This window comes from Macrotis lagotis, chromosome 1 (assembly GCF_037893015.1).
Source record: "Macrotis lagotis isolate mMagLag1 chromosome 1, bilby.v1.9.chrom.fasta, whole genome shotgun sequence".
Classification (NCBI taxonomy): Eukaryota; Metazoa; Chordata; class Mammalia; order Peramelemorphia; family Peramelidae; genus Macrotis; species Macrotis lagotis.
This window is the reverse complement of record NC_133658.1, coordinates 526172537-526194497: the sequence shown is the minus strand read 5'-3', so window position 1 is coordinate 526194497 and position 21961 is coordinate 526172537. Positions and strand designations below refer to the sequence as shown.

The window sequence follows — 21961 nt, the reverse complement described above, 5'->3', positions numbered from 1 at the left end:
ACTATAAAAATTTAAATTTAAAAGTAAAACATGGGGATGTATAGCTAATTAAAGGTCATCAAGTCCAATCCATTCAATATTACAGAGGAACTGACACAGACTCAAAGAGGTTTATTTATCCAATGTTAAACAGATAGTAAGTAACATGGATTTAAAATAAGATTTTTCTGTCTCCAAACTTCATTTTCTTTCTTATTTTAATAAACTACCTCTCAAACAAAAAAAGATTATCTTAATTTTGAGTACTTTTTGCAAAGTTTGTTAAATGTGTCTAATTGTTTTTTAGGCATTTCCCCCTAGGAAGTGAATCAAAAGAGAAACAGAGAAGACCTTTAAATTCAGTGATAGAGAATCCCATGTTATGATTCTCAAAACTGTTGGACGGATCACTGTGGTAGGATGTAAGTGCCTTGAGGACAGTGGTTGTTTTTATCTTTGAATCTAGCATGGTATCAGGACACATAGTACTTAAGTATACATTCTGACATTTAGTGTTTATTAAATGTTTTCTTGACCATTTAGAAGTATTCTATATTATTTTTATATTAAGTTTGAATATAAGTACAGTAATTATTCCAGATCTCTTTCAGGTGTAAAGCAGTTGAGTAACTTTGGTCCTTTCTTAATTACTTTGTTTCCTACATACTTCACAAAATTATTAGGTGCAAACATCAAATTTAGGAATTAAAACAAAGTATACATGGATTCTCTTTATACCCTAAGAAAATTCTTTTCTCATAAGAAAAAACTTAGTAATATGCAATCGAATGTGTGTATTAAAGTTTGTTTTGTTGGTGAGGAGCTTATCAGCTCTGACCCTCTTCAAGAACACACTTGATGATCAGTTTTAAGTGTCTAATAAGAAACTGGTGCTACAGCACTTAAGTCCAAGGAGAAATTGGAGTTGCAGACATTCCCCCCCCCCAAGGCCATAAACATGTGGGTATTTACACACACACATACACACAAAGATGGGTGTATATGTATATGCATATGTATATGTATGTGTATGTATATGTATATGTGTGTGTCTATGTGAATATATGTGCATATATATATATATATAGGGAATATTTGAAAAGAAGTGAACTAGTATGTAAAGAGAGATAAAAGATGAGGTAGGGAAAATGACAGATATGATTTTCTGGGAAAAAACAAATTGAAGGAGGTCAAAGACAAATGTAGAGGGTTTGGCCTTCCTAAGGAGGGTCTTTCTAAGAAATTGGGAGAAAGGAAGAAGATGTAGAGGATAAAAAAAGGGATTAAAAGAGAGGGAGAAGAGAAAACAGAATGAATAGTTTCAAGTTTCTTAGTAAAGCAAAAGGCACCTTAGCTGAGAAGTGTGCAAGAAAAAGTGAAAGACTTGAAAAGATGTGAGAAAATTTAGAATTACTACACTTGAAAATAAGGGAATCAATTAGGGAAGAATAAAAAGTTTTCTTTATCAGAAAGAACACACACACACACATATGTATATGTAATGTATATAAAAATCAAGGAAAAAAGGAAGGAAGAAGCATTTGTTAACCACTTAATATGTTCTAAGCACTGTGTTAATGCTTTAAAAATGTCGTCCCAATTTTTTCTCACAATAACCTTGGGAGAAAGGTGCTATTATTATTCTCATTTTACAATTAAGGGAACTGAGGCTTTCAGAGGTTAAAGGATTTGCAGAATCATAAAGCTAATAAATGTCTGAGACTTTTGAAGGTCTAAGGCTTTGAACTCAGGTCTTCCCAAAGCCAGGATCAGCATTCTATCCAATGAGCTACCCTTTAAGATCATAGGATTTTTTCCCAGTACAGCTCCTACAACCTTCATCAAGGAAGCAACCACTGTGGAAAACCTAACTATCACCCACAAAGCAACTAAGCTAATTTAGGAGGCATAATGTATCAGAAGTGTAAAATTATTGCCATCACCTCAACCACCATCTCCTCTCAGACTCTGACTAAGAGGACCCAAGGCCCTGACCTCAAGAGTCTGGGAATACTGATGATCCCCAGTTCTATTTTGAGCTGCAGCTATCCATAATAAAGTGAGCAATCACTGTGAAAAAGTAGCTTAGGTTCTTCACCAACATGAATACAACTGGTGGCCAGTTACCACTGATAAGAGGGTAAGTCCCAAAGCTCTAATAGTCCTAGTAATCCCACACAAAATTGGTCCTGCTTTCAGGTCATCCCCCAAACCCACATCCTAAGAAAGAAACCACTGGGTGAAAGTATCTGGCAACTATTTCTGTAGGTTCTGAATCCTCTACATTACCAGCAACTAATGCTACTAAAGATGAAAAAAGAAAGTTCTTGTCATCAAAATCCTTAGCACTGTTAAATGGTTCAACTTAACTATCATATGTTGTCAATGAAAATGACATTAAAGCAGATGCGTTACCATCTGCTTTGTTGCTACACCATCAGGACCACTAACCCTTTCCATTGACTTTGACTTTATGCCTTTTACCTTTATTATCTCTCTCTCATTAGAATGTCATTGACTATCTCTACCTTTTAAGTGTTTTCCCAGAACTTATCTCTCCATGTGGAAGTAATTTCCTCTTTTTATTTTAGATACCTCAAAGTTCCCTTGATGGAAGCAGAATGAGTTAATAATGTTTCCAAAAGACTCTAATTTATGTTTAGAGAACAATAGTTTAATCACTAATTATGGTACCCCTATGATAAATAGAATTGAAAAAAATCTTTTGGAGATTCATTTTGTCTAATCCCAAAATTCTAGCTTGGATGATCCATGTGATCTATAAATAATTCTAAGCTAGAATCAGTTCTCATCTGCCAATGTCTTTTCCCAAATCAGAAACAAATGAGGAGAGAGAGCTAAACTAGTTCTTTCTTAACACCTTTTTAAATCAGCAAGTATTTTAATCAGTAAATTCCAGAACAAAATTGGAAAAGAAAAAGAAAGATGACTAATCAGAGATTATATTATATCCTAAATGACTACTTTGGAATTAAACAAGGATTTGAAACACATCCTTATTTGAAATACAGTAGAATAATACTCTAATGATGTTGTTCCTTATTTGTCAGATGGTAGTTTATCCTCTGTCAAATAATGCTCTAGAAAAAGGTCTATATAGAATAAAAGTCCAGTGTTTAGCTAGAAGGTCAGTATTAGTATTATGCCCTAGTGTCATTTATAAAGGGATATTATAGATAGATAGATAGATAGATAGATAGATAGATAGATAGATGTATACACACACACACACACACACACACAAACTGGGAAATCCTTTAAACATTGATGTCCCTCTTAAATATTTGTAGATAGATTATATGTTGTTAGAGGTGATACTCTCTGATCTCATGGTCTTCTTCAAGAATGAAGGACAAACATCATTCTTATATAGTTAGTGAGAAACAAACCTATCTATCTATCTATCTATCTATCTATCTATATATATATATATATATAGAGAGAGAGAGAGAGAGATGTATATAGCTATACACACATATGTATATATATGAGATAGATAAAGATTTTAACAGGAAAAGCATTATTCATTTGACTAGGATCTTTCTAAAGTATAGCTGCTTCAGGAAAGTGGTAGAAAGTATAGAGCTTGCATTTCAAATTAAATTAGGGGCAGCTATGTGGCATGCATACTAGGAGTTAGGAGGATCTGAGGCCAAATCTGGTCTCAGACTCTTGATACTTACCAGCTGTGTGACCTTGGGTAAGTCCCATTGTCTCATTAAAAAAATAACAAGTTAAATTAGATATCAAATTAATTTGATTCACTAAACCTTAATTGCCTGAGATGTACAAAATACTGTGATAGGTGCTATGTTTACAAAGGTTAAAAACAAAATAGATTTGTGCCTCTTAAGGAGCCAAATAAATATAATTAAAGGTCAGGAATAATAAGGCAAAAGAGATTCCCAGATAACATTCTTTAGGTTCGAGAGCAGATTCTTAGTTGGAGATAACATCCAATCTGTATCTTGGAGGAAAAGAAAAAAGATGAAATAGTTGAGGGAAAAGTGTATTTTAGGCAAGGGGGCATGGCTTATGCAAATACATGGAGCCAACTGATAGAATATTGAGTCCTGAAAAAATCTAGTTGTTCATTTGGTTAGAACACAGCAGACAAAAGGGAAAGGCATGCAGTAATGTTGAAAAGGCAGGTTAGAGATTCTAGCCTAGCTCACAAAGGAGTCAATAAAAGGGGTTTGTGTATATATATGTCTGTATGTGTATGTATATATATATATATATATATATATATATATATATATGTAAGTATATGTTTTGTTTCTTTTTTAAAAAATGGGGGAGTGATATTACCATCTCGGTTCTTTAGGAAAATTATTTTGCACTGTTTAAGGAGTGGACATGAAGGGGCAGTGACTGGAGGCAAGAATACCAACTTGGAGAAGATTATAAAAATTCAGTTGAGTGATGAAAAGAATAATAAAAGAAGGTTCCTGTGATGCAAGCATAGATTGAGGATAACTAGGAAAAAAGTGGTACTGGGGAGAATCAAAAGAAGTTTGCAAATGACTGAATATAGAATGTTAAGAAGAAAAAGGAGAAAAAAAAATCAGTTGTCAAGATGAGTTGAAAGGATAACGATATCAAGAAAAATAAGGGATATGGGAGGAGGGTTGTCTTGGAGAAAAAGATGTTGAATTCCATTTTTAATGCGCTAATTCTGAGGTCATTGTGAGACATTCAAAGCTGGATATACAGAAATAGAAGTCAAGTGAGAGGTTGGGGCAAAATATTTGAATTTAGGAATCAAGGGGTAACAACTTGGAAATTAGATGAGATAATACAGGGGAAATTTTTCTTTAGAGAAGACTTAAGGCATGGTAGACATTCTTTGCTTAGGGAACAAAAATTGAAAAAGTACAAAATATGGGAAAAAATTATCAGAGAGGCAGAATAAAAGCCAAGAGAGATTCAAAGGAGGGGAGTATCCAAGAGAGTGGCAAACTGCATTGAAAGCAGTAGATATATTAAAGCAGCTGAGAATAAGAAAAGGCCATTAGATTTGCCTCTTTTGACTTTTGGGAAAAGAGTCAATAAAATGATGGCACAGGAAGTCGAATGGCAAAGGACTGAGAAGTGGGTAGTAAGGAATTTGAAGGGATAGCTTGGTGATGTGTTGGGCAGAGGTCCAGATCTGGAATCAGGAAGACTGAGTTCAAATTCAACCTCAGATACTTACAAGCTGTGTGATCCTGGGCAAGTCACAATATCCTGCTTGCCTCAGTTTCCTTATTTGTCAAATAAACTGGAGAAGGAAATGGCAAACTCTAAGGTGTTCCTCAAGAAAACACGCAGATGGGATCATGACTTAAATGACTGAATGATAAGGAAATAGAGGTAAAAAATTCAGAGTATTATTTCTGGGAGCATAACAGTGAAAGGGAAGAGAAGTAATACAGGTCCATAATCTGATGGAAAATTCAAGTGCAAGATTTTAGAAGCTAGGAAAAAATCTGGTCATATTTATAAGCAGAGAGGAAGGAACCAGTAGAACTAAAGATAAGAAAGAGGGTAATGGTAGAGAGCTCTGGGATTAAGGACATGAAGGGGTTAGAATTTGAAGACAGTTCACCGGGAAACAGCCTCTCAGAATTTATGCAGAGGATCAGATATAGCTTAGTTACATTTCCTCTGAATTTCTCATTTACTTTTAAGAAAATTGCTGTGTTCTCTGTCACCCTTACTTACAATGCTAGTGTCTTCTTCAAATCTTCATTCACCCTTCAGAAACCATCATTATCAAATTATGTCATTCTATCTTCACAAGCTCCTTTCTCTCTCATTTACAGAGTCACCACTCTAGTGCAGGCTGTCATCATTATTCTCCTGGGAAGTCACAAAATCCTAGCTTCTAGGTTTTCTTGCTTCAAGTTCCTCTGAACTCCTATTCATCCTTCATTCAACTGCTGAGTAGATTTTTCTAAATCTTAGGTCCAACCATGTGCTACTATACATTTCCTAACTCAGTGATATCCAGCATTGGCTTATTTTCTCCTAGATCAAATATAATATCCTCCATTTGGCATTTAAAAATCTTTATAACCCGGCTCCATCTTCCTTTCTAGTCTTCATAAAGCTGACTGTCTTCCATGTACTGTATGATTGAGATCACAGCCTACTTGCAATTCCTCAATCATGATATTATGATTTATTTTTCCTCACCTTTGCATTGGCTGTTCCGATGCCTGGAATTTCTTGTGCTCCACCTTCACTTCTTTATTACTCTGCTTCCTTCAAGAAGCAGGTCAAATCTGAATTCCTACACAATGTCTCTCTAGTCCTCCCTATCTGCTAGGACCTTCCTGATGCAATCAGCTTTCATCTAACTCTGTATGTGTCTTGTATATACATAGCTATTTGCATACTGCCTCTCCAATTGGGATAGATGTTCCTTGAGGACAGGGACTTTTTTTTCCCATGCCTTCCTGGTCCTAGAGGGCAGATGGAGTGAAAAGTATTGTTGGAGATTTTGATCAAAGGAGGAGCAGAGTTTCAACACTGGTATACTGAAACATGTTACTTTGGGAAAACTTTCTCCTCTCATTTAATTTTGGAAGGTGCCTCAATCCATGGGTAAGTCTCTACATTTTGAGAGAAGAGAAAGATTGTCTCATAGGTTTCCCCTAACACTTTGGATGGAGGCATAGCACTGTATATCTACTCTGTAATAGCAGTTTCTTGAAAGGTGCCTTAGGGTATGTGTTGCATTAAGATGATTCTATCTCTGCCACTTTCTCTGGGTGTTTTGTATGATTTTAAGACAATACCACCCCACTGATGCAGAGAGAAAAATGAATGTAGCTTTAATACTATTAAAATCTTGTTAATTGTGGAGGGTTGTTTGCTCCTGAGATGTAAACTATTGATTGTATCCTGGCTCCACTTGATTGTTGTTTGTATCTTGTCCCCAATTTTCCCTTCCACTTAACCTTGGGACAGGAAGGACCGATATGACATTGGAGTGACTGGAAATGTCATCTTGAATTTAGAGATCATGCACTTTTGGCCTAGAAGGACCAGTATATAGTTAGCCATTGGAAGATACCTGGCCCACGGTGTAAGACCACTCTCCAAGCATCACCCCTTGCCCAACCTACCACAGAAGGGTATTTAACAGGAAGGAAGCACCACCTCTTCTTGTCTCTTCTTACTTCTATTTTCTACCTTACAGTATGTCTGAATCTCTCTTTCCTTCCAAGGCTACTGACCTGGCCACTCCTCTCTCTCTGGCCCAATCAGCTCTCTTACTGTCTTTCCTTATCTCCCTCTCTGACACAGTCTCTGTCTACCAAGCAACCATGCCTAGCATTTTGATATTCTCCCTGTCATAAAGTGCTTGTTGACCCTTCGGGAGAATAAGTCTTTAATCTGTTTACTTTGTTATGTTTAATAAAATCCTGAGAAATTTTAAAATTCCAAAGGGAGCATGCAAATTCCCTTGCTTTTTAGTGGCCTTAAATCTTCTGTCTTCAATCTATAAATCTTTAATAATTGGCAACACCATGATCTAAAGCCAATCTTCTGGTGATATAGACAGAGTTCATGATGTGACAACTTTTTAGAATCAGAGAAGAGAGAGAGAAGCATTATCTGTTTGATATTTTTGGTGTCTCTATCCTACCAATTTTATGAAAGCCTTAAGATGATAGAATATAAGAGGATTAACCCAAACATAGAGAAAAGCATTATATAATCTGAGAAAGTCTTATATACATGGGGCTTTGAAAACCTTTAAGTACTACTTAAATACTAGCTGTATTATTAATTTTTCTACTCACATAGAATTTCATGGAGCAAAAGAAGAAAAAACAAAAACAGTCAATATTGTAGAAGGTGGGAAGGGGTGGCATGTCTTCTGGGGAAATCTAGGTTTCTATGAACACTGAAGATAGAAAGAATAAGAGAAGAAGAAGAGTAGTATGAAGCAGATTTGTTAGCAATAATATAGGTATGGGAAAAGGTCAAGAGGAGCATTCTAGAAGGAACAATGGAAGAATAGGGCAAAGGAGTATAAAACCTTGGAAAGTACAGAAGGTATGAAACCCTTAGTCTTAGCAGAAAAGAATCACCAAAGAGTGGAGATGCTAGTAGTCTAGTTAGATTAATTAGAATGCATGAAAATTAGAATTAGGTAACTCTAATATCTAATTAAATAGCTATAATAATTAATCTATTAAATAATTTTATTTATCATGTTTTCCAGGCTGAAAATTTTCAGATTCTTGAAAGAAAAAAAATAAAAACAGACTCAATACCATCATCATTATGATTATAACTTTCCAAGCATCTTGCCCTGCGTTTCACAGGCAGCAAAAAATAACACTTACTGCGATCAGTAATGATTGTTCTGGCCTCTTGGTTGCCCGTCTTGTTTTTCAAATTCTGTGCCGCGGTAATCAGTTCTTCCAATTGGGGACGCCGCTGCTCCAAATCCTGTAGAGTTGCCTAGTTCAACAAATGTATAAAATTAAAAGTAGTCCTCAATACTTATCTATAATGGATAAATTATGGTTCTATTCAAGAATACTGCCGATATTTGCTGTTCTTTGCAGTTCTGAGGGTTTTTCTTTTTAAGTGGATAATTGCACTCTAGGCATACATACATACATTCTGAGAGAGAGGCAAAGTGCTGTATCTCTGTATATTCTTTATTTATAGGAAGTAAAGGGTTATTTTCAAACTAAAGAAAAATATTTTTAGAATATATGGGAGAAGGGGTTATTAGAGACAAGCCCCTCTATTGGTAGTGGCTTATGCATAAAAATTTAACTAGAAAATGTTTTTCATTCATAGATATGCAAGCAATTGCAAAAGGAAATCTTGATTACAGATTGGCTTCTTAATATTTCAAAGCTTTGATTGAGTTACATCACTACACTTGGGCTCATTTAAGTCAATATAAGAATTCTGAGAGTAAGAACTGTCATCCTGAATTGTGACAACTTATTTAGTAGACAGATGACTACTTGTGCTTGGAATCTAATTCTTTGTGAAATTCTGATGAGACTATGAATCTCAGTAATGAGAAAAAAATCTTATCTCTGCTGCTAACTAGCTTCTAAGTTTTTTGAAATTCAATTTTTTTTATCCCTAATCTGTGGGGTTAAACTCAAAATCTTGGAACCTTCCCACTTCTAAAAAGTTATAATATATGAACCTATTTAAATTTGCTTTTGTTATATGGACTGTTAGGTAAGTCATTTAGCCTTAAGTGTGATGAACACTACAACATGATTAGTTGTATCTTCAGATAAAACATATTGCCTGTCACATAGAAGCAACTTAATAAATGTTTCTTAACTGACTGAAGTTCCATAGAAGGTGTTGATTTGGAGCAGAGGAAGCTTCCTTAACCTATATCAATGAAAGCACAAGTCTCATTCCTTTCTAAATATGTATAATAAAGCTGAATATATAAATATACAAACACACACAACACATACCTAGTTTTGTGCATTTATATGTGGGTTATGTATATACACACATATAAATATGTATATTATATATATATATATATTTATACACATATACATACACACACACAAACACACTTGTACACATAAACAGACGCTACCTTCAACTCTTTTTTTTTTGTTTGTTTTTTGCAAGGCAATAGGTTTAAGTGACTTGCCCAAGGATACACAGCTAGGTAATTATTAACTGTCTGAGACTGAATTTGAATTCAGGTATTCCTGACTATCTATTGTACCACTTAGCTGCCCTCAGTTACTGTCAACTCTAAATCTAAGATCCTAATTAACACATGAGATGTTTCTTAAATGAAATTTAATTTTTTTAATGAAGTAAATTTTAATCATGTGAAGTTTTCCATAAAGTTTTCTTGTTAAAGTTGTCATATTTAAATATCTGATAAATATTTGGTATAGATAGAAATTTTGCTTTAAAACATTTTTCCTTACAGCATAAATCTTTAATGATTTTAAAATAAAATTTTTAAATATTCTATATTTTTATTACTTATATTTTCTGTTTATCTCTGATCTGCCCTTTCCTGAAAGTCATTATCTATAACAAGAATGTTTTAGCAAAACTGACTAATACAACAGAATTATCTGACACAATATAAAATGTTCCATAATTATAATCTCATTTGTGTAAAGAAATGGAAAAGATACTTTCTCATATCTACCCTTTGGAACCAAGTTTGGTCACTTTGGTTTCCATTGAATAGCTGTTATAATTTTGATTTACATTATTCTGGCCATTGTGCATAAAGGTTTATTTTTTTTTGCCTACATCACTCTGAATAGGGTTGTCTTCCCATGTTTCTGTCTTCATAATATTCATAATTTTAGAGAATAATAACATTGCATTTAGTTGATGGGCATTTAGTTTATTTCCAGATATTTGCTATTATAAAGTGTGTATAGCTATAAATATTTTCATGTATTTGGGATTTTTCTTTTTTCTTTGACCTCCTTTGTGTGTGTGTGTGTGTGTGTGTGTGTGTGTGTGTATCTAGAGATAATGTCTCATTCAAATACTTTCTTGCTCAAGATAATATGTGTATGAATACAATTCATATTTATATACACAAATATTATATATGTAAGCACAAATATTTCATTTTAGATAATACTACACAGACACACAAATATTATTACATGTGATACTCACAATAATTCCAAGAGGTAAGTGTAGAAACTGTATTTTTGTAATTGAGGAAACTGAAACAAACAAGTTAAGTGCCCTTCCAAGGGTCAGAAAGCTAGGATCTGAGGAAGGATTGATCTTAGGTCTTCCTGACTCCAGGACCCTCAATATAAAGGTAGCTAGGTGACTTAGTGGATAGAGAAGAGGATCTCCAAGAGAGAGATCAATGATCTCAGTTCAGCCTTAGACTCTAGCCTTAGACTAAGCATGTCATTTAGTCACTATATGCCTTAGTTTTCTCAATTATGAAGGTGGGATAATAATAAGACCTGCCTCCTAGTGTTGTTGTTAGAACCAAATGAGATAAAATTGGTAAAAAATGCTTAGCATAATCCTTGGCAGATGTATAGAACCTAGTAGGAAATAGTTATCTCCTTTCCTTTAGTGGAATTTCTGGATCAAAGAGTGTATGATCTTTTAGGTATTTTCTTCACATAATTGCAAGTTGCTTTCCAGCAACCAAAAATAGAACTAAAATTTCATAGCTACACCACCCATGCATTAGAGTGACATACATGATTCCTTCAGTACTGATTATTCCCAAATTTGATCTTCTTGCCAACTGGCTTGTTATGAATTGAAATTTAGAATTGTTTTGCTTGCTATTTCTCATATTAGTGATATGAAAAGTATTCTTAACTAGTTTTCTTTTTACTATTTGTCCCTTTGAATATAAAATAGTACTGAGAATTTTCATTATTTCCTAAGATTCTAAAGTCACTTCAAAGCATTTTTAATAGCTTGAAAATGTCAAAATGGAGTATATATTTTATTTAGGAAATCTAATTTTAAAAAAATATTTTATTCATATTTTTCAAGGGGTAACAATGACATCATTGCCACAGAATTTTCTCCAAATTATCATTGATACATAATTACTGTCACTTGATCTCTCCACAATGGAAGGTCAACATTTTGCATGAATTTCTTCACAAAATATGTGGATTCATTTGAGATGTGCAAATTTACCTCACAAAATAAATCTAGGAGGGGGGATTCAAAAATATGAAGACTTGCTATTTTAGTAAACTGCATGATAGAAAAGTGGTAGATATAAAGTTTATAAAGTGACCTATTTTCTCCTACTAATTTTACAGGAATTTTTCTTTTTCTGAAAGGTCACATTTTTACCTTACTAGGAAGCAGTTGAGAACTTGATTTCAGAATTCAGGCTCAATAGTTTTTGGTCAGAAATATTAAAACAATAGAAAGAAGTGATCCAAATACTACACATTTTATTTGAGAGTTTGTTCCCTTATGTATTGAAAAGCTGGTGGGATCAACTTTTAACAAATTTTCCACATTTGTAGACAGTGATTGTTCAAAAGAAAAATCCAATTTTCAGGTTTCTAACTTTTATGGTTTCTTTACACAAAGGGGTGTTTGAAATATGGAACAAATTGCCAGACAGCAATTGAAGTAGCATAAGTCAGTTGGAGAGAATTGAACATATTCTATAGTAGAAGATACATAGTCAAAGATAGATTTTTAAGAGATAAACATTTTCTTGGGTAGAATGATAAAACCAGTCATCTATGGCATACTCAACTATACTTTAGAATATTGTATTTATAGAAATTTTAATACATTCACTATCTTTTCAGACAGCAATTACCTGTTAATTTCTGATAAAGCCATCTTTATTCTATAGGTTCAAATAAACATTTTGAGTAACTTAGAGGCCCAAACTATATGGTTTCTGTATGTTTAAGGGAAAATGAAAAAAAGTTGCTAAATCCCTCGATGTTTTAAGAATACAGCTTTATATTTATCATTTGAAAAATTGAGTTCTCTTACTTGCTCTCATTTATATAAATAAATTTTACGATTCAAAAACATTCTAATACTATGGGTTTTTTCTTTCCTTTAGGAATTCAAAGTCAATTAAGAAGCACGTTTTAGAGGCAACTTGATCACTTCAATCTGAACCTTAGACACTAAATTAAACCTGACCACAATGAATAGTTTTATCGCAGAAATTAGCAAGCATGTCACTTTAGACTTAAAACAGTACATTTTCCTCTAATGAACAAAATAGCTCTTATTGCGAAACTTGTTCTCAATTTGGATGATTTTCTAATTCTGCTGACAGATATATGCTATGTAAGCACCTGAGAAGACTATTAATAGCATTCCTTGAAACAAGTTCCTTAAAAATTTTAGACAATGAAACATTATATAATATAAAACATTAGGAATTCTCATACTAGTTCATTGATATATTTTATTTCTCCATGCATGGTCCAATGAGATATTAAAATTTTTATATAAAGAATTAAAAAAATTTACAAGAGAAATAAAAGAAATAAAATACAAATTACTCATTTGGCTAATAAATTCAGCAAAATTAAATCTATTTGTTGAATGACTAACTTCAGTTTGAAGAATTTCAGAATAGGAAATTCTTCTTCTTGTGTAAAAGTACATGAATATGATACGCATTTGTTTTATTTCAATTTTGAACAAAAAGACTACAAGGTCAAATCCTAGATGATATTCTTTCTTCTTCACCAGAAATACAGAAAATGGCATTCCTTGAGTGCCAAAGAAGGTTGTTAATCAGCCACACCTGAAAACTAACCAATCTACCAATTAGGATTGCCTTACATTTGCTAGGAGAGGTCCCAGGGATATATTCTCAGGTAAATCAGAAGAATGACCATCTGGATTTAAAGGACCTTATGACCCTCAGATGAGGTCTCTCTTGGAGACCAATGACCTCAATTTATTAATTACTGCTAGCTTAACTAATGAATCAATTTAATCATGCTCAGAGTTTTGTCTTTTGTATTTCATTTGGTGTATTTTATATTTGTGCAAAACACATTTAATAGAAATCCAACTTGAATTAAAAAAGTCAGAAAAATGCAATGCATTTCACTTTGCCTAAATATGTTACATGATTTGTTGTTTTTATATTATTTACTATCTAAACAAAACAACTATTGGAGAGAGGGAATAAAACTATTCTATTTCAAAGGAATCTTCAGACAACTATTGGACTACATACACTAAAAACAGCTTACCCCTTGGAGATCTGAATTCATAATGGACTCCACTTGCTGAGAGAAAATGGAGGGAAAAAATGATAAACTTTTATCTTCAAATGAAATCTGAATAACATGTCTCCCCTGTGGTAAGGGAAGCTATTACAAAAACTGCTGGTTATTTTACTTGAAATTATTGTAAAAATTTAATGGTATTCTTTAAACTGAAATGTCACAACAGATTAGAATGGAAAATACCACATTTTTACATAGCCTATATATTAATTAATATACTTTATCTAACAATAAGTAACAAATTTGGAAAAAATGAATCCTGGTCTCCTAGTAATCAATATTCTTTCATAGTAAATCAAAAGTAGTTACAATTTCAATACAAGTCCTTAACTATTTTCATAGATTTCAGAATAAAAGGTATAATGGCATAAAGGAAGGAGAGTCATGGAGACAGGAAGATCTGGGTTCAATCCCTGCCTGTGACAATGAGCTAATAAACAATTAGTGCACCAAACAACTTTCTTAAAACTATAGTTTGCAGAGAACTTGTCCATCTATGCATGGAAAGAGAATCTAATATGGGGTTTCTCCATACTAACAAATGGTAAAAAAACAAAAGAAAATAAAAAAGTCACCATATACAAGAGACCTCCAAATGTGAATTCAGTTGAGTGAAAAGAAATGTCATTGCAGAAGGATTATAAGTGGAGTTCTCAAGAATGATTTTGTGGGGTGGCTAGGTGGTGCAGTAGATAGAGTACTGGCCTTGGAGTCAGGAGTACCTGGGTTCAAATATGACTTCAGACACTTAATAATTACCTAGCTGTGTGGCCTTGGGCAAGTCACTTAACCCCATTGCCTTGAAAAATCTAAAAAAAGAAAAGAATGATTTTGCGTCTAATTTAAGAAATCACCTATAAAAACTGATACCAAAAGTAATGTGGGAAATAAAAATTGAAGTCATTTACTTTCTAAACTGTAATCTTTATATAGTTTACCTGAATATTTTAGTTCTTTTAGCATGTTGATCTTTTTAGCTTTTTTTTTCTGCATGTTAATCTATTTAGTTTCATGTTTTTAAATCTACTCCCTCAGCCTAAGCTTAGTGAGGCATAACAGATTAGGGTATAGCCTAGCATAGGGCATATCAAGTAGGTTTTGACTACAGAAGAAATGGTTCAAATCCTAAATGGGTTCAAATCACATATTATCTGTGTGACTCTAAACTGAGGAGAAATGTCTGATCTATATCAATGGAGGGAATTTCCATATTCAAAAGTTTTGTATAGTAACCTTTGGCAAGGAAAAATGAGAGTATTATAGATGGTTGAACTAAAGGGGGAAAAGGCATAGAAACAGACATTTGTAGGGAAATGATGATATCGGGGCAGCTAAGTGGCTTAGCTGATAAAGCACTAGCCCTGGAGTCAGGAGTACCTGGGTTCAAATCCGGTCTCAGACACTTAATAATTACTTAGCTGTGTGGCCTTGGGTAAGCTATTTAACCCCATTTGTCTTGTAAAAACCTAAAATAAAAAAATGATGATATCAACTTGACAAGGTGCTGAGGATTCTTGGAAAGTATTAAGAGACAAGTTTAAGTGAAGTCAAGATTTTGAAGGCCAGATTGCCAGAGGGCAATAGGTAACCAATATAAGCACTTAAACATGTGAGTGACTCAATGAAAGTAGTACTTTGGAAAGAATAATCTTATCGTACTGTGTTGAGTCTGAAGGGAGGGAGATTTCTTAGGAGACTGTTGCAATAATCCAAATGTAAAATGATAACAACATAGAGGAGGATGGTATCAACGGGAATGGAAAATGAGAGATAAATTAGATCTCTTTTCATCTATTTTCTTATAAAACTAGTGTATGAATTTGTTTTGATTCACTCTCATTTTGTTACAAGTGAAGATTTTTGCTTGTTGGAGGCTTAATGAAAAGAAGAATGATACATGAAAAAAAGAAAAGAGGAAAAGTATCATAAAAAAACTTAGAAAAAGAGCACATGAAAATTCAGAAAGATATATAAACCAGATCAGTTTTGGTTCTATCATATTAATTTCAACATGTGACTTCTGAGTATCCAGATGGAGAAATTAAGCAGGAAATCCCCTGAACTCTTCCAAATTCACATTCAAGTAATTATAAAATAATAACTCAAAATGAATGCTGGGATGGCAGAACCAAAAAAGGTGAGGTGAAACAATTTTCTAGCCCAAGATAATTTAGAAAGTTGGCAAGAAAGATCTGTCTCATATAGGTAAAGAGGAAGTGTGGTTCACATCAAGGATTATCTGGGCAAGTCAGCTGCAGATCATGACTCAGCAAAACAGGGGCAAACCTTGAGCTCCAATGCAGGTCAGTGACCAAGGCCCTATAGTCTGGGATTGTAGCAGGTGGGTATCCAGGACCCCTGTGATCCTGGAACTGGGCCTACATCTCTTATGGCCTTAGCACAACACTAGGCATATGGCCAAGCCCAACCTTCAACTCCTCCTAGACCTTGGTATAGCACCTGGTGAGCAATCAGGGCCTATACCTTATGGCACAAAAAGCTTGGGACAGTGCTCCCCCCACACCAAGGAGCAGAATTCACCTTTAAAAGACATGAATATAGCCTCGAAAAAATCAAACAAAAAAGAATATTAGAAAGTTAATATAGGCGGGGTGGTTGGTGGTGTAGTGGATAAAGCACCGGCCCTGGAGTCAGGAGTACCTGGGTTCAAATCCGGTCTCAGACACTTAATAATTACCTAGCTGTGTGGCCTTGGGCAAGCCACTTAACCCTGTTTGCCTTGCAAAAATCTAAAAAAAAAAAGTTAATATAGTAATGGGGAAGATGAAAGTACAAACTTAGAAGATAACAATGTAAAAATACCAACATACAAAATCTCGAATAAAAATTTAAATTCATCTTGGGCCAAAAAAAAAAAAAATAATCCCCAAAACTCCTAGAAGAGAACAAAAAGCATTTTAAAAATGAAATAAAAGAGATTGAAGAAAAATTACTAAAAGAAATGAGAGTGAAACAGGAGAATCCTGAAAAAAAAGAATCAACAGCACGGTGAAAGAAGCACCAAAGAAGAAAAAAAGATGCATAAAAAAATCTCTAAAGATGAAAACTCTTTAGAAAGTACAACTGGTCAAATAGAACAGGAGGTTTAAGAAAAACTGATTTAAAAAATGAAAGCTTAAAAATCAGAATTGGAAAAAAAGAAGCTAATTACTCCAGGAGACGTCAAGAATCAAACAAAATGATTTTTTTAAATAGAAGAAAATGTAAAATATCTCATTGTAAAAACAAATGACTTGAAAAAAAAGGAAAGGGAATTATTGGACTAGATAAAAGCCATAATAAAAAAAAAGGAATCTGGACATCATACTTCAAAAAATTATCAAGGAAAAGTACCCCAATATCCCAGAACCAGAGGGTAAAATATATACTGAAAGAATCCATCAGGGCAACTGGATAGAGCATCATCCCTGGAGTCAGGAGGACTTGAATTCAAATGTGACCTCAGATACTTAATAATTATCTAGCTGTGTGACCTTGGGCAAGTCACTTAACCCTATTGTCTTACAAAAAAATCCATTAATCACCTCCTAAAAGAAATACCAAGAGGGGGCGGAGCCAAGATGGCTACATGAAGGGATCCAGTCTTAGGAGCTCTCTGATAAAAACTCATAAACTAAGGACTAACTAAACTTTCGAGAGACAGAACCCACAAAGGGACCCAGTGAGGCAGTTCTCCTACTCAAGGTAACCTGGAAAAGAGCAGAAAGGCTCTGCCCCCAGGGGTCAGAGGGGCGGCCCGCCAGAGCCAAAGAACTTTAGCCTCCTGGAGGCAGCCCCAGGGCACTGGGAGCTGCGACTCACAGCAGCAGGGGGAGTCTCCTGAGCTGCACCCCGAGGAGCACCGGCACAAAGTGGGGGAACAGCAGGGGACCTCTGCCAGAGTGAGCACTTGGAGCCCAGCCCTCAGGGCACACAGCCAGCAGCCTGGTCTTTCTGCAGCAGAGACCTGGAAACAGAAGCAGGCCGAGCCCTAAGCAGGAGCCCCCAGGGCATGAGCCCATTGAGCTGAGGGAGGGGAGTGAAGGGAGAGACTGCCAAGCTCTGTCCCCTGCCTCTGGAACAGGACTCTGGGGCTCTGACCACATTCAAATCCTGATCCCAGTCTAGGCCCCCCCCCCATAGAACAACAGGACCCCCCCACCTCGGTCCTGTGGCAGAGGGGGGCGCTTATGTTCATTCACAGACCAGGAGGGAGGACAGAACCTCACACACTGAGACCCTTGTGGGAGTGTCCCAAAAGCTCAGGAAAAAAACAGGCTTAGGCTGGGAAAATGAACAAGCAAAGAAATAAGAGGAAGACCATTGAGAAATATTTTGCAAATGAGCCCAAGAAGGATCAAAATACTCAGTCTGAAGATGAGAAAGCACAAGCTCCTACATCTAAAGACTCCAAGAAAAACAGAAATTGGGCTCTGTCTATGATAGAACTCAAAAAAGACTTTGAAAATCAAATGAGGGAGTTGGAAGAAAAACTGGGAAAAGAAAGGAGAGAGATGCAAGAAAAACATGAAAATGAAGTCAGCAGCTTAGTCAAGGAAATACAAAAAAAAAATGCTGAAGAAAATAGCATGCTAAAAAACAGCTTAGGTCAAATGGATAAAACAGTTCAAAAAGTTATTGAGGAGAAGAATGCTTTAAAAAGCAAAATTGGCCAGATGGAAAAAGAGATAAGAACACTTTCTGAGGAGAATAAATCCTTCAGACAAAGAATAGCATTCAGGGAGATTGATGAATTTACCAGAAATCAGGAATCAATACTTCAAAACCCCCCCAAAAAATGAAAAATTAGAAGAAAATGTGAAATATCTCATTGAAAAAACAACTGATATGGAAAACAGACTTAGGAAAGATAATTTGAAAATTATTGGAATACCTGAAAGTCATGATCAGGAAAAGAGCCTTGACATCATTTTCAAAGAATTACTACAGGAAAATTGCCCTGATATTCTAGAAGCAGAGGGCAAAATAGAAATGGAGAGAATCCACCGATCCCCCCGAGAAAGAGATCCCAAAAAAACAACTCCTAGGAATATTATAGCCAAGTTCCAGAACTCCCAAGTCAAAGAGAAAATATTACAAGCAGCCAGAAGGACACAGTTCAAATATCGTGGAACTGCAGTCAGGATCACTCAGGACTTAGCAGCATCTACACTGGAAGCTTGTAGGGCTTGGAATACAATACACCGCAAGGCAAAAGAGCTTAGAATGCAGCCAAGAATGAACTACCCAGCAAGGCTGAATGTCCTCTTCCAGGGAAAAAGATGGACTTTCAATGAACCAGGGGAATTTCAAAGGTTCCTTTTGCAATGTCCAGAGCTGAACAAAAGGTTTGATCTTCAGATACAGGACTCAGGTGAAGCATGGAGAATGGAGGAGAGGGGGAAAATATGAGGGACTTAATGAGGATGAACTGCATGTATAGAAAAATGATACTGATAATATTCATATGAACCATCTCAGTTAATAGAGCAGGTAGAGGGAGCTTTTATAGTTGAAGCACAGGAGAAAGCTGAATTCGAAGATAAAATATGGTGTAAAAATGGAGTCAATAAGAAAAAAAGGGAAATGGAATGGGAGAAAGAAAAAGGAGAGGGGGAATAGTCCAAGCTATTTCACATAATAAGATTTTTTTATTACAATGAGCTATTGCAATGATATGGAAGCGGGGAGGCAAGGGGGAATGAGGGAACCTTTGCTCTCATCAGAGATGGCTAGGAGAGGAAACAGCAAATATACTCAATGGGGTATAGACAACTGGAGTAAGAAGGAGGGGGGAGCAGGGGGAAGGGGTGGGGATGTGAATAAAGGAGGAGAGGATGGACCATGGGGGGAGAGTGGTCAGATATAACACATTTTCTTTTTTACTTCTTACAAGGAGCTAGGATTGGATGGCCTGCCCAGGACCATAAGGCCAGGTGGATTTGGGCTTAAGGGGTAGTATGGGGGCTCAGGGCTTCTTGGCCCCAGGACCAGGGATCTGTCTGCTGCGCCACTCAGAGACCCTACAGCAGAGTTAGAGTGAAAGGAGAGAGAAAATATAGTACACGGTAGTGGAGAAATAAGAAAGGAGGGAGTTGCAATCAGCAATGGCAACGTTGGAAAAATATGGAAGTAACTTTTGTGATGGACTTATAAAGAATGTGATCCACTCACGACAGAGTTGATGGTATTGGAACAAAGACTGAAGCACATTTTTTGTTATTATTATTTGGGGGAGGGTGCAGGGCAAGTGGGGCTGGGTGGCCTGCCTGGGGCCACATAGCAGGGTGATCTTTGGGTGTCTGAGGCCGGATTCAGACCCAGGTGCTTCTGGCTCAAGGGCCAATGCTCTGTCCGCCACCCGGCCACCCCTACTATTATTACTATTTTATTTTATTTTGGGTCTTTTTTTTTTTCTTTCTTCTTTTTGGTTTTTGCAGGGCAGTGGGGATTGGGTGGCTTGCATGTCACACAGCTGGGTGATTATTGGGTTCATGAGGCTGGATGTGGACTCGGGTGCTCGTGGCTCCAGGGCTGGTGCTTCGTCCATTGCGCCACCTGGCCATACCTACAATTATTACTATTATTTTTTTTATTTTAATTTTTTTTCCTCTCCCCTTTACTTTTTCGCCCAAGCAAGTCTATCTATATTCATGGGGGGAGGGGTATTTTGTTTACTTGTAAACAAGTATATTTTATTAATGTAAAAAAAACATTTGTATGAAATGAGAATTAAAAAACCATTAGAAAATAAATAAATAAATAAAAATCAGCAGGAAATTAAAAAAAAAAAGAAATACCAAAATTCAAACTCAAATTCAAACTCAAAAGTCAAATTCCAGAACTCCCAGGTCAAGGCAAAATATTGCAAAGAGCCAGAAAGAAAAAACATTCAAATATCTTGTAGCCATGGTGAAGATTACACACTATTTTACAGCTTCTACATTAAAGTATCAGGGGATTTGGAATATGATATTCTGGAAGGCAAAGGAACTAGGATTACAACCAAGAATCACTTGCCTAGTAAAAATGAACATAATTCTTCCAAGGGAAAATTGGTCATTGAATGAAATAGAGAATTTTCAAGCATTTCTAATTATAGAGTCCTGGTAGATTGAAAACCTGGAATGTGGATTCATTAAGTTGTAAATGCCATAATAGTGTGAATCCCTTTAAGCAGAGAACATCATAATATGGGTTTCCTAGTAAAAGTCAATGAAAGCCATGAATAATAAACTGAAAATGATGTAAGCCAAAAGAAAGCACATTAACCAGACCATGATCAGGGCATGACCAGTCCATAGCCTTACATGTCTAATAGCATTACAAAACTGCTAAACTGCTCTGGTCTGGGATCTGAGACCAGTACTAAGTTGAGGAAATCCAAAAATATCAGCCAAATTGCACTAACATACTTTGTAACTCCTTTCTTTGTTATTTTTTTAGGGTTTTTTTTTTTTTGCAAGGCAAATGGGGTTAAGTGGCTTGCCCAAGGCCACACAGCTAGGTAATTATTGTGTCTGAGACTAGATTTGAACCCAGGTACTCCTGACTCCAAGGCCAGTGCTTTATCCACTATGCCACCTAGCCACCCCCTTTATCTGTTTTCTATAATTACCACAGGAATTTTGGGAAGATCTTTGTGGGCATCCATGATTATTATCTAAAGGTGATTCCTAGGCAAACAACTGATGAAAACAACCAAAAGTGAACAAAAAAATTTGATTTTCAAATACAAGTCTCAAAAGAAGCATAAAAAAGGTGAAGAGTAAAGGGATTCAATAAGGCTAACCATTTATCTAGCTACATGGAAAGATACTATTTGTAACTCTTAAGAACTGTATCACTATTAAGGCAGAAGAAGTAGACACAGATAGAGGACTCAAAGTGATGATGGCATAATATCCAAAAGGCAAAAAATATTATGACATGAGAAAGAGTATTACACTGAGAACAGAGGGAAGAGAGAGAGGCAAAATGGACCTATTACAGTGAAGGGAAAGATGGGGATGGGGTAAGCATTGCATAAATCTTACTCATCAGAATTTGCTCAAAAAGGGAATAAAATACACATTCAATTGGGTATAAAATTCTGTATTATTCTACCAAATATATAAAGAACAATTAATTCAATACCATATAAACTATTTGGAAAAACAGGCAAAGAAGGAGTCCTACCAAATTCCTTTTACAACACAAATATACTG

The 21961-nt window shown here is 35.4% G+C and overlaps 1 protein-coding gene across 7 annotated transcripts in view; it reads right to left on the bottom strand.

Moving 5' to 3' along the window:
* The window catches only part of DMD (dystrophin), a 2282785-nt gene that overhangs the window by 643813 nt on the left and 1617011 nt on the right, over positions 1–21961 (bottom strand). For all 7 annotated transcript variants that reach the window (XM_074220296.1, XM_074220284.1, XM_074220285.1 and 4 more), the window contains one exon: positions 8346–8463. In XM_074220296.1, coding sequence (XP_074076397.1) covers positions 8346–8463 — 118 coding nt within the window. The remainder of the gene's footprint in view (positions 1–8345; positions 8464–21961) is intronic.